The 14,192-nt window shown below is 45.1% G+C and overlaps 1 protein-coding gene across 1 annotated transcript in view; it reads left to right on the forward strand.

Moving 5' to 3' along the window:
* Positions 1-346: 346 nt before the first annotated feature.
* The window catches only part of GNB1L (G protein subunit beta 1 like), a 117,592-nt gene continuing 103,746 nt past the window's right edge, over positions 347-14,192 (forward strand). The window contains exons 1-3 of the mRNA XM_075321053.1: positions 347-405; positions 5,147-5,271; positions 7,285-7,410. Coding sequence (XP_075177168.1) covers positions 5,156-5,271; positions 7,285-7,410 — 242 coding nt within the window. The 5' untranslated portion in view covers positions 347-405; positions 5,147-5,155. The remainder of the gene's footprint in view (positions 406-5,146; positions 5,272-7,284; positions 7,411-14,192) is intronic.

Consider the following 14,192-nt stretch of genomic DNA (forward strand, 5'->3'; position numbering starts at 1 on the left):
GTACACACGGCTCTGCTCCATACAGTACACACGGCTCTGCTCCATACAGTACACACGGCTCTGCACCATACAGTACACACGGCTCTGCTCCATACAGTACACACGGCTCTGCTCCATACAGTACACACGGCTCTGCTCCATACAGTACACACGGCTCTGCTCCATACAGTACACACGGCTCTGCACCATACAGTACACACGGCTCTGCTCCATACAGTACTCTCTGTAAAAACCTATTACTAATCTTTTACTGCAGCACGTCATGAAGGACGGCTCCTAATGCACAGCCCAGAGCCTGGCTCCTCTCAGTCATGTGACTGATCACATGGCGCTGACGTCACGGAAGGTCCTATTTCCCACTTACATGCTGTGTTGTGTCGCGCTGATGTCCGCAGTGATCTGGGGGTCAGTACACGATGTGCCGGGGTCTCCTCTCCTCACACCAGTAATGTGGGACAGTAAGGAGCTGGGGACCTGCAGAGGATCACAGGCCCAGGTGCCGGATGGGCAGTGGTGCCCTCACATGCCGCCACGTGTGCCACTCACATATCTGCACTAATTACAGTCATGAGCTACAGCAGTCACTGGTCACAGTCCCACTAGTGCCTGCACATCATAGGAGCAAGCATTCAGTCTGATCCGGGGATCCCCTAATAGTTATCATGTATCCTCTCCTAGTTATAAAGGGATCTCTCCTAGTTATCAAAGATTCTTCCCTAGTTATCACGTATGCCCTCCTAGTTATCACGTATGCCCTCCTAGTTATCACGTATGCCCTCCTAGTTATCACGTATCCCCTCCTAGTTATCACGTATCCCCTCCTAGTTATCACGTATCCCCTCCTAGTTATCACGTATCCCCTCCTAGTTATCACATATCCCCTCCTAGTTATCATATATCCCCTCCTAGTTATCACGTATCCCCTCCTAGTTATCACGTATTCCCTCCTAGTTATCACGTATCCCCTCCTAGTTATCATATATCCCCTCCTAGTTATCACATATCCCCTCCTAGTTGTCACAACATATCCCCTCCTAATTATCAAGGATCCCCTCCTTAGTTATCCCAGATTTTTCCCTAGTTATCATGTATCCCCTCCTAATTATCAAGGATCCCTTCCTTAGTTATCACAGAATCTTCCCTAGTTATCACGTATCCCCTTCTAGTTATCAAGGATACCCTCCTAGTTATCACGTATCCCCTCCTAATTATCAAGGAGCCCCTCAGTTATCACAGATTCTTCCCTAGTTATCACATATCCCCACCTAGTTATCAAGGATCCCGTCCTAGTTATCACAGATTCTTTCCTAGTTATCACGTATCCTCTCCTAGTTATCACGTGTCCCCTCCTAGTTATCAAGGATCCCCTCCTAGATATCATGTATCCGTTCCTAGTTATCAAGGATCCCCTGCTAGTTATAACGGCTACCCTCCTAGTTATCACAGATTCTTTCCTAGTTATCACATATCCCCTCCTAGTTATCAAGGATCCCCGCCTAGTTATCACAGATCCCCTCCTAGTTATCACGTATCCCCTCCTAGTTATCATGTATCCCCTCCTAGTTATCACGTATCCCCTCCTAGTTATCAAGGATCCCCTCCTAGTTATCACAGATTCTTTCCTAGTTATCACGTATCCCCTCCTAATTATCAAGGATCCCCTCCTAGTTATCACAGATTCCCTCTTAGTTATCATGTATCCCTTCCTAGTTATCATGTATCCCCTCCTAGTTATCACGTATCCCCTCCTAGTTATCAAAGATCCCCTCTTGTTATCACAGATTCCCTCTTAGTTATCAGGTATCCCTTCCTAGTTATCATGTATCCCCTCCTAGTTATCAAGGATTTCCTCCTAGTTATCACAGATTTTTTCCTAGTTATCACGTATCCCCTCCTAGTTATCAAAGATCTCCTCCTAGTTATCACGTATCTTCTCCTAGTTAGCACATATTCTCTCCTAGTAATCACGGATCCCCTCCTAGTTATCACAGATTTTTTCCTAGTTATCACGTATCCCCTCCTAGTTATCAATGATCTCCTCCTAGTTATCACGTATCCCCTCCTAGTTATCAAGGATCCCCTCCTTAGTTATCCCAGATTTTTCCCTAGTTATCACGTATCCCCTCCTAATTATCAAGGATCCCTTCCTTAGTTATCACAGATTCTTCCCTAGTTATCACGTATCCCCTTCTAGTTATCAAGGATACCCTCCTAGTTATCACGTATCCCCTCCTAATTATCAAGGAGCCCCTCAGTTATCACAGATTCTTCCCTAGTTATCACATATCCCCACCTAGTTATCAAGGATCCCGTCCTAGTTATCACAGATTCTTTCCTAGTTATCACGTATCCTCTCCTAGTTATCACGTGTCCCCTCCTAGTTATCAAGGATCCCCTCCTAGATATCATGTATCTGTTCCTAGTTATCAAGGATCCCCTGCTAGTTATAACGGCTACCCTCCTAGTTATCACAGATTCTTTCCTAGTTATCACATATCCCCTCCTAGTTATCAAGGATCCCCGCCTAGTTATCACAGATCCCCTCCTAGTTATCACGTATCCCCTCCTAGTTATCATGTATCCCCTCCTAGTTATCACGTATCCCCTCCTAGTTATCAAGGATCCCCTCCTAGTTATCACAGATTCTTTCCTAGTTATCACGTATCCCCTCCTAATTATCAAGGATCCCCTCCTAGTTATCACAGATTCCCTCTTAGTTATCATGTATCCCTTCCTAGTTATCATGTATCCCCTCCTAGTTATCACGTATCCCCTCCTAGTTATCAAAGATCCCCTCTTGTTATCACAGATTCCCTCTTAGTTATCAGGTATCCCTTCCTAGTTATCATGTATCCCCTCCTAGTTATCAAGGATTTCCTCCTAGTTATCACAGATTTTTTCCTAGTTATCACGTATCCCCTCCTAGTTATCAAAGATCTCCTCCTAGTTATCACGTATCTTCTCCTAGTTAGCACATATTCTCTCCTAGTTATCACGGATCCCCTCCTAGTTATCACAGATTTTTTCCTAGTTATCACGTATCCCCTCCTAGTTATCAATGATCTCCTCCTAGTTATCACGTATCCCCTCCTAGTTATCAAGGATCCCCTCCTAGTTATCACAGATTCTTTCCTAGTTATCACGTATTCCCTCCTTATTATCACGTATCCCCTCCTAGTTATCACGTATCCCCTCCTAGTTATCAGGGATCTCCTCCTAGTTATCATATATCCCCTCCTAGTTATCAAGGATCTCCTAGTTATCACGTATCCCCTACTAGTTATCAAGGATCCTCTCCTAGTTACCACAGATTCTTTCCTAGTTCTCACGTATCCCCTCCTTATTATCACATATCCCCTCCTAGTTATTCAGCCACAGACCCACTGCTGACAGCGGCATAAGATCCGGCATGCAGCCAGGTGAACTCCGTAGAGAAACATTGGAGGTAGATGGGTATGGGACAGGTTGCAGTGAGGAACAAACGGTTATTCACATCATCAGCAGAAATGGTTCAAATTGGACAGCAATATTAAGAACAAGGACCTTTTTAATTTACTTCTTATTAAAATCCTCTGTTTTCAAGAATTATATACTATACACTTTACTGTTTGTTGCCTAGGTTACCAGTCACTACTGTGGCATATCAGCAGTGGCCGATTTCCTTGGTAACGAATACAGCTTTTCCAGTAGAAGATGAATGATGACTCATGTTGCATTACATGATGGGCTGATGGAGGAATCTAGGTTTGGCGAACTGAAGTGAGATTTATGGCGAAGTGCACTTGTCAGACACACTTGATTCATTGGGAGGTGTGCGCATCTAAAGCGGGCTTTAAACGCTACGATATATCTAACGAGATGTCGGCGGGGTCACGTCGTAAGTGATGCACATCCGGCATCTTAAGTGATATCGTAGCGTGTGACAGCTATGAACGTACAGAAATACTCACCTTCTCGTTCATTCATCGTTGACACGTCGCTCATTTTCTAAAAATCGAACGTCCGGTTGTTCAATGTTCCCGAGGCAGCACACATCGCTCCGTGTGACACCCCGGGAACGATGAACTGCAGCTTATCTGCGGCCACCGGCAATGCTGAAGGAAGGAGGTGGGCGGGATGTTTACGTCCCACTCATCTCCGCCCCTCCACTTCTATTGGCCGGCCGCTGTGTGACGTCGCTGTGACGCCGAACGTCCCTCCCCCTTCAGGAAGTGGATGTTCGCCGCCCACGGCGAGGTCGTTTGGAAGGTAAGTGCGTGTGACGGGGGTTACAGCATTGTGCGACACGGGCAAGAAATTGTCCGTGCCGCACAAACGATGGGGGCGCGTGTGATCGCACGACATATTGAAACTTGTAAAGCAGGCTTAAATGAGTCAGGAATGTCTGACTTCAGCACACCCCCCTCATCAAGACCAGGGAGAAAATGGCTGATTATGTTGAATCGGGGCAATGGTGTCTACTGTAAATCTGAATGGAGGAGGGATTGTTTGGGGCTGTTATTTCTAGGGGTGATGGTCACGTTCCAGGAGTCACTTCCACCTTTGTCGGGACACTATTGCTTTTCCCAGAGGAGAGGAGGCTCCAGGAGGGGCCCAGGTCTGCAATGGGATGTCTGATAAGCTGACATAAGATAATGATCGGGGGTTCACACACACGTGCCCATGCTCAATAGTTATGGATGACATGGCCATATGATTACTGACTTCTCTGGCACTGATAACATGTATTGCCTTCTGATAACATTCTCCATAGCGTCACTTGTAAATTAGATAAACAGGAAAAGATGCAGCAGATCTGGTCTAATTAAAATGCATTAATGCTATAAGAAAACGAATGAGTCTCTACAAATTAACACAATGGGGGAATTTATCACATATTTGGGAGGAGAAGGTGAATATTAGTGATATATCATTGTGCTAAAAAATGTAGGCAGGAACCAGTCTGATGATGAGTGTGGATGAGTGGGGTGGTGTTACCTGGGCACACGTTTCCCCAGGATGGTATTACCGTATTCACCAGCTGTCATTACTGTCCATTATTACTTGCACTGATAATCATTATTATTGAGCGATGAAATGTGCTGGATGTTCTCCGGGACACTCATCCATGTCCCTATTATAACTACATTATATTCTTCATTCTTAGCTTCTGAAGATGGCTCTCCCACCTCCGGATCCCAAGTTTGACCTGAGAGGTGTTGGTGCACAAGTCAACTGCTTGCACTTTAGTTGTAATGTTCTCAAGCCGCGTACACCACTTCTCTTTTCTGGGTGAGTACTAATAAGGAGGTTTTACACCTTTCTTAATTCACTTGAGAAAGGCGGACAGGATTACACTTCCTCATGTCCACAGTCATTTTACTGGGACAGCATACATTGGGCTTCCAGGGTTCCTGCATGGATATTTTTCCATCATAAAAAAAAGGAGATCAAGAAGAACGAAAACCAAGGATATAGTGAAATATAAATTGATTTTTATTAAATATTTCAATATGCAAAAAGTGATTGGAACAAAAAAGAGGTATGATAAATAAAAAATAAAAACCTCAGGTACAGAGACAAAGGTGGCTATGTTTCATGATAACCTGCAGTGGGTAGACAGGAAATCAAAGGTAGAGCCCCCCTCCCAGGCAGCATGACCACTAGAAAAATTGTAAACAACTATATAGGAATATATTTTAAAAGATGATATTATTAGACGTCAAGGTGTCCTCTTGTTATAAAGAGGGGAAATATATCTCTCCCGTTATAAGTTAGTGTACAAAAAATGGATGGAAAAATTCTTATCATAATTGTGATATCTCAGAAGGTGGCTGTCCAAAGCCTGCTTTACACCTTTCAATTTCACATACGATATCGTATGCGATGTGACCTGCCCCCATCGTATGTGCGGTACATTCAATTTTTTGACCGTGCCGCACAATCAATTAAAAGCTGTCACACATACTTACCCGTCCATACGACCTCGCTGTGGGCGGCGAACATCCTCTTCCTGGAGTGGGAGGGATGTTCGGCGTCACACCGACGTCACGCGGCAGGTGGCAAATAGAAGCGGAGGGGCGGAGATGAGCGGGACGTAAACATCCCGCCCACCTCCTTCCGCATTGTCGGCGGGAGCCGCGGAAGGAGGTAAGCTGTCGTTCAATGTTCCTGGGGTGTCACACACTGCGATGTGTGCTGCCTTGGGAACATTGCACAACCGCACGTTCAATCTTTGAGAAATGAACAGCGTGCATGCGATGAACGGATTTTCGTTCAATCGCAATTGCACGGAGGTTTTACACGCTACAATCATACTTACGATGCCGGATGTGCGTCACTTACGATGTGACCCCGCCGACACATCGTAAGATTTATTGTAGCGTGTAAAGCGGCCTTAAGTCAGCATATATAACTATGGCCCAACAAAAATTATTATGAATGTTTAATTTTTAAAAGATCAATATCTATATGCAACGGTTAGGAAGAATATCAACATGGCTAGTATGTGGCTATGCACCGTATGCACCCTAATAGCATAAAGAAAGGACAATAGTTAAAAGTTAGATAAGTATATAGGAAATCTGGCAGTACACTGAATGGAACGCAGAGATGTCACTGAATGCAGGAATTACCCATGTTAAAGGGCGGAATTGCAGTTATGTTTAAACAGGAGAAGGGACAAGCAATAAAAGGACTTGTTTATAGTAGACAATGATTATACCTGTAGTGAAGAGTGGTCACGGTGGATGGGAGGGGGACCCCCAACGATCGTTTCGCAGAGGTGCTTTTTTCAGGGGCAGGATTATACTTCCTAATGTCCACAGTCATTTTACTGGGACAGTATACATTTGGCTTCCAGGGTTCCTTCATGGATATTTTTCCATCATGTTTGAGTCTTTTTTATTAGCATTATCCAGGTATTTTGTGTTCTCCATTCAACAATGAAGAAAGTGCCAGCAAAAATGCTGGGAAACTATAGTATATAGAGCAGCTTTCTAACAATGGTCAGCTCACTTCTTTGCGTCTTTGGAACTTGAAGTGATTAAATGACTCTCCAATCCCTGAACATGTGAACAGTCGGTTATTATTACATAGAAATGCATGTGCTCATTCTTTTGCGTGTTCTCTGAGCACTTTGTCAGGTGGAATCCACCCAAAAATAGACTCTTATGGTACAGTCCCATGTAGCCTTTGCTAAGCAGTTTAGCTTTCTCCACAAAGCACCAGGAGACCATGTGGACACGTAAGTCTGCATATCGTTCCAGTAAGTTGACTATTGTTTTTTCGTCCCTATATATTTAGGTCGTCTAGTGGAGAGATTCATGTGTGGAATCTAAGTACGAGGAGAGCAGAGACTGTGTTGAATGGACATTGTGGCCAATCTGTCTTCTGGCTTCATACCCTTCCTGATAGAGAGAGACTAATGAGGTAAATAGTCTTGATGAAAAAATAATGTTTTCCCATAACATTTTGGGAACAGTAGGGAAAGGAAATGTGTTTTTCATTTAATATTTCTGTTACTTTTCAGTGGCTCTTGTCATAACAATTAATATACAGTACGTCTACCATAAATACAGCACACATTGTACTGTGGTTGTATACTGACTGATTCTGGAGCATTATGCCATTGCCTGCCTTATAGTGAGAAAAATATCATACAAGAATGAAAGTGTTTATCAGAAATTTAGGATACACTTTTTAGGAAGGAAATATCTTGCTAAAAAGCTATTGCGTCTTATACTTTGTGTCAGGAACACCCCTCTTCTGCCTCCTATTGTCATGACAATTCCGCAATTAATTAACAATTAATGGAATTAAACTGCGGCTTTTTCCTCTACTAGGTTGATTATTGGGGAGCCCACAGTGAGGGTATTGTATACAGTGCCTACAAGTAGTATTCAACCCCCTGAAGATTTAGCAGGTTTACACATTCGGAATTAAGTTGGCATTGTGACATTTGGACTGTAGATCAGCCTGGAAGTGTGAAATGCACTGCAGCAAAAAAGAATGTTATTTCTTTTTTTTTTTTTTTTTTTTAATTTGTGAAAAGTTTATTCAGAGGGTCATTTATTATTCAACCCCTCAAACCACCAGAATTCTGTTTGGTTCCCCTAAAGTATTAAGAAGTATTTCAGGCACAAAGAACAATGAGTTTCACATGTTTGGATTAATTATCTCTTTTTCCAGCCTTTTCTGACTAATTAAGACCCTCCCCAAACTTGTGAACAGCACTCATACTTGGTCAACATGGGAAAGACAAAGGAGCATTCCAAGGCCATCAGAGACAAGATCGTGGAGGGTCACAAGGCTGGCAAGGGGTACAAAACCCTTTCCAAGGAGTTGGGCCTACCTGTCTCCACTGTTGGGAGCATCATCCGGAAGTGGAAGGCTTATGGAACTACTGTTAGCCTTCCACGGCCTGGACAGCCTTTGAAAGAACATTGGTTTCAGTCAATACCATAAGTAACGTACTCCACCGCAATGGTCTCTGTTCCAGACGAGCCCGTAAGGTACCTTTACTTTCAAAGCGTCATGTCAAGGCTCGTCTACAGTTTGCTCATGATCACTTGGAGGACTCTGAGACAGACTGGTTCAAGGTTCTCTGGTCTGATGAGACCAAGATCGAGATCTTTGGTGCCAACCACACACGTGACGTTTGGAGACTGGATGACACTGCATACGACCCCAAGAATACCATCCCTACAGTCAAGCATGGTGGTGGCAGCATCATGCTGTGGGGCTGTTTCTCAGCCAAGGGGCCTGGCCATCTGGTCCGCATCCATGGGAAGATGGATAGCACGGCCTACCTGGAGATTTTGGCCAAGAACCTCCGCTCCTCCATCAAGGATCTTAAGATGGGTCTTCATTTCATCTTCCAACAAGACAACGACCCAAAGCACACAGCCAAGAAAACCAAGGCCTGGTTCAAGAGGGAAAAAATCAAGGTGTTGCAGTGGCCTAGTCAGTCTCCTGACCTTAACCCAATTGAAAACTTGTGGAAGGAGCTCAAGATTAAAGTCCACATGAGACACCCAAAGAACCTAGATAACTTGGAGAAGATCTACATGGAGGAGTGGGCCAAGATAACTCCAGAGACCTGTGCCGGCCTGATCAGGTCTTATAAAAGACGATTATTAGCTGTAATTGCAAACAAGGGTTATTCCTCAAAATATTAAACCTAGGGGTTGAATAATAATTGACCCACACTTTTATGTTGAAAATTTATTAAAATTTAACTGAGCAACATAACTTGTTGGTTTGTAAGATTTATGCATCTGTTAATAAATCCTGCTCTTGTTTGAAGTTTGCAGGCTCTAACTTATTTGCATCTTATGAAACCTGCTAAATCTGCAGGGGGTTGAATACTACTTGTAGGCACTGTATATGTAACCGATTCCAAGTGGTGTGAAGAATTGTTTGCCCCCTTCCTGATTTCTTTTTCTTTTGCATGTTTGTCGCACTTAAATATTTCAGATCACCAAACAAATTTAAATATTAATTGAAAAACTACCGCGCTAACTGGATGAATGGGAAAAGGGAGTGAATGGGTAGACCAAAAGTTGTTCTCTCCTCCTCTTGTCATTTTCACAAATTCTACATTCTACATTTTCATCCTCAATGTGTTCATAACCACCAGGTAATTAGTATTTAACCCAGATCCTCAATATTCCTATTATCAGGAATACAAAATGACAGGAATGAATGCAGGTAAACTAACAGGTCCCAATTCTCCCCTTCTGTCCCTAAGTTCCTCACCAGGACCCTCTCAACAATACCTCCACGTTGAGGTTTTTTGTTTTGTTTTTATCTATAATTTTTAAACCTTGTGTTTTATCTTAAATTATTATTCAATAAATCAGTAAACATGTTATTAATTCCCTGCTGTGTCTCCATATCTGTATACCTAAATTTAGGTCTACCCATTCACTCCCTTTTCCCACTCATCCAGTTAGTGCGGTAGTTTTTCAATTATTTCTTCTTTTAGACAGGTTTATATGGACCCTGCCAACTGCCTGCAGCTTTCATCCCTCCCCCTTTTTTTATAAGTCCTGTATCCCCTCCCTGGGATCACCCCCATACCCCCTGAGTTAATCATAGCCCCTTTCCCATTCCTTGTGGGAGCGCTAGTGTCCATCTTTATACATTTAAATATTAGACAAAGATAACACAAGTAAACAATGCCCAAAACAAGATATGGAAAGTTATTGTCCATCAAGTCTGTTCCTATACATTTAAATTTAATCTACAGTGAGAAAGAATAGTCACAAGTGGAAAACATTCAAAACAGTTGACAGTCTTCCCATTAGTGGACATCTCTGGAAATTCCACCTCAAGGTTAGAATGCAATGCTAAAAATTGCAAAAAAAAAAATCAAGAGCTGCAGCTCAGACTCCAAAGGCCTCAATTAGCATTTTAAATTATTAGGTTGGTGACAGTACAAATATAAAATGACTGAACAAGAATGGCTTGTGTGGGGAGGTTGCCAGCAGAAAGATTCTTCTTCATAAAAGGAACATGGCAGTGCTGCAATAGTTTGCAAGGTTGCATCTGAACAAACTGCAAGACTTCTAGAACAAACTTCTTTAGATCTACAAGACCAAACTGAAAATGTTTGACCAGAATACCATACAGGTATAATATATCTTTGTACCGTGTTAGCCAGTAGAGATAAAAAAAAAAAATGTTTAAAAGAACTGAGAGTCTTCAGTGGTTGATACCTTTTAATGGCTAACTGAAAAGATGGTAATAATAGCAAGCTGTCGAGACTACTCAGGTCTCTTCAGGTGATACTGAGCCTGATGAAGAGACCTTAGTAGTCTTTAAAGCTTGCTATTATTACCATCTTTCCAGTTAGCCATTATAAGGTATCACCACTGAAGACTTTCAGTTCTTTAAAACGCATTTTTTTATCAGAATACCGTATGCAAGTTTGGCAAAAATCAAACATAGTATAATAGTGCAAACACCTCATAGCAGCAGTGAAGCACGGTGGTGGAGCGCGGTGAATCGGCCTTCTTTTGCAGTTACGGGATCTGGGCATGTCGCAGTCATGGAGTCGACCATAAACTATAGTATTCTAGATTCAAATATGAGGCCATGTGCTCAAAAGCTAAAGCTTGACCAAAGCTAGTGTTACGCTCACCGAGGAGCGGCGAGCATCCGGAGGTGGACCCAGTGGACCGTGCACCGGACTCCCCATAGAAGGCGACCAGCAGCGAACCCCTATACAGGGACTGTGCGGCGCCTCCCCAGAAGGCCTAAATGCACGGCAGCCAGGAACCGGTTGTAGGAGTCTCTGTAGGGCCAGGTGTAGCAAGGTTGTGACGTCCACAGCCGGCAGGACACGGAAACTGCACCGGAGCTGTTCACAGCAGGTGACGTCCGCCGCAGGTACGGCACGGATAATGTCCACGGCAGGTAGGGCACGGTGACGTCCACTGTCGGTATGATTGGTGACATCCACAGCAAGTACGGCACAGATAATGTCCACGGTAGGTAGGGCATGGTGACGTCCACTGTCGGTATGAGCGGTGACGTCCCCAGCCGGAATGGTACGGATGGCACTACGGTGAGACAAGGGATTAGAACCAGGTATCAATGCACAGAAAACAGATAATAGCACAAGGGGTCTGGACACTGGCAAGGCTCTAATGGAAGCGTTGCTCGGGCGCCTGCTGCTGGGGGAGGTGAACCTAAATACCCATTAGGTAACAGGTGACCTCTGAGGTCACTTCCAGAAAACGGGGCATACCGCTTTAAGAAAGGGGCCGTGGCCTCGCGCGCAGCCTAGAGTCACTTACTGCAGCTCTGTGTAAGGAAGGGAGACAGGAAGAGGCTGCAGCATGCCTGGGAGCAGGAGCAGTGCCTCCAGAGCCATGGGACCGGTAAGAGGAAGGCCGTCGCTGCCTGGGGCTATGACTGGGAGTGCTAGTGGGAGCCATGCTGGGACTGGGCACATGTGAGGGAGCGCACCCCCCACGGGGTCTGGTGGGACCAGGCGCTACAGTACCCCCCCTGAAGACCCCCCCTTCTCAGGAAGCTCCGGAGGAGACGAGGAGCATCCACGTCCTCCGCAGGTAGCCACGTCCTCTCCTCAGGACCGAACCCCTTCCAGTCTACCAGATAGTAGGTTCTACCTCGGACCTCCGTAGCCGCAAGGATAGCTTTTACCTCATAGACGTCGTCACCACCAACAGGAGGAGGCGTATTACCAGGATCACTGTGGAAACGGCTCAGGACCACCGGCTTGAGGAGGGACACATGGAAGGAGTTCGGGATGCGAAGTGTAGACGGTAGCTTCAACTTGTAGGACACCTCATTGATCCGTCGGAGCACTTCAAAGGGACCAATAAAGCGGGGACCTAGTTTGTAGGACGGCATCTTCAGGCGGACATACTTGGATGAGAGCCAGACTTTATCTCCGGGTTGAAAGAAAGGAACATCCAGACGTTTCTTGTCAGCGTGTTTCTTCATGCGGACAGAGGAATGTTCCAGAGCCGACTTGGTCTCAGCCCAGACGGCGGAGAAGGACCTCACAAGGTCATCAGCTGCAGGGTTGCCGGAAGAACATGTCACAGGGCACGGCACTTTGAGTCGCTGTCCATACACCACCTGGAACGGGGATTTAGCAGAGGACTCACTGTCATGATTGTTGTGGGAGAACTCGGCCCATGGAAGCAGGTTGACCCAGTTGCTATGGTGTTCGTCCACGAAGTGGCGGAGATAATTAGTCAAGACTTGGTTAATGCGCTCCACTTGCCCATTGGACTGAGGGTGGTAGGCAGAAGAAAAGTCCAATTGTACCGCCATCATTTTGCAGACTGCTCTCCAAAACCGAGCGGTGAACTGGACCCCTCTGTCGGACACGATATGGAGAGGCAAGCCGTGAAGCCGGAAGATATGTTGAATGAATAAGTCAGCAAGAACCGGAGCGGACGGTAGCCCGGAGAGTGGTGTGAAGTGGGCCATCTTGGAGAACCGATCCACCACCACCCAGATGACTGTGCAGCCAGACGATTTTGGCAGGTCCGTGATGAAATCCATGCCGATATGTTGCCATGGAGCGGATGGTACAGGTAAAGGAAGCAAAGGGCCCGCCGGAAGAGTCATCGGGACCTTGTTCCGGGCACAGGAGGAACAGGATGAAACAAAGTCCTGGACGTCTTGACGTAGCCCTGGCCACCAATAATATCGGGATATCAATTGCAGAGATTTCTTTTGACCCACATGACCTGCTATTCGGGAAGAGTGTCCCCACCGGAGTACACGTTCCCTATCGACCTCAGCAACAAATGTCTTACCGGGAGGAAGGTGGTGCATGTCAACTGGTGCCGCCATTAGCTTGGAAGGTTCAATGATGTGCCAAGGTTCATCTTCCTGATCCTCTAACAGGAATGATCGAGACAGCGCATTGGCCTTCAGGTTCTTCTCGGCTGGACGGAAATGCAGAACAAAATCAAAGCGGGCGAAGAATAATGACCATCGGGCCTGTCGGGGGTTTAGCCAGTGGGCTGTCTGGAGATATGCCAGTGTTATGATCCGGAACCATGGAAGACCACCACAAATCATTGGCAAAAAGGTGACAAGAGCATTGGCAACTAATCTGGCCGCCATCCCCTTACTAACCATCACAACTAGAAGTAGCCGAGGGGTGAACTAACATCCTGTGCACCGCGAACCCAGCCGGAGAACTAACTATCCTAAAGGTAGGAAAGATGAATAACTCTCTGCCTCAGAAAATAGACAAGAATAGCAAGCCCCCCACATTCAAAGACTGCGGTGATATAGGAAAAACACAATACACAGGTAGATGACAGGATTAGCAAAAGGTGAGGCCCCCGCTGACTAAAATAGGAAAAGACAGGAAAGGGACTGATGGTAGCCAGAGAAAAACCCTACAAAATACCAACTTCCTGATAGTACAAAAAGGCCCTCAGATCGCTCGATCTGAACTCCGTCCTATACCAGGTGCCCTTGTCATACCAATGAACAGAAAACAAGAATTATAACAAATTCAACAAGCCACAAACACATGGACCCAAAGGAGCTAAACTCCACACAGAACTGCAGGGAGTTCCTCAACAATCCACTAATGGGGAAAATCCCTGCAAGCAAATAAACTGAAAATAACCATAGCAAAATGACAAACCCAGATAAGCCAAAGAACCAGACAATAAATAAAGAGCAAGCACTTATCTGGGGAAGATGTG

This window comes from Anomaloglossus baeobatrachus, chromosome 1, assembly GCF_048569485.1.
Source record: "Anomaloglossus baeobatrachus isolate aAnoBae1 chromosome 1, aAnoBae1.hap1, whole genome shotgun sequence".
In the NCBI taxonomy this organism is placed as follows: domain Eukaryota; kingdom Metazoa; phylum Chordata; class Amphibia; order Anura; family Aromobatidae; genus Anomaloglossus; species Anomaloglossus baeobatrachus.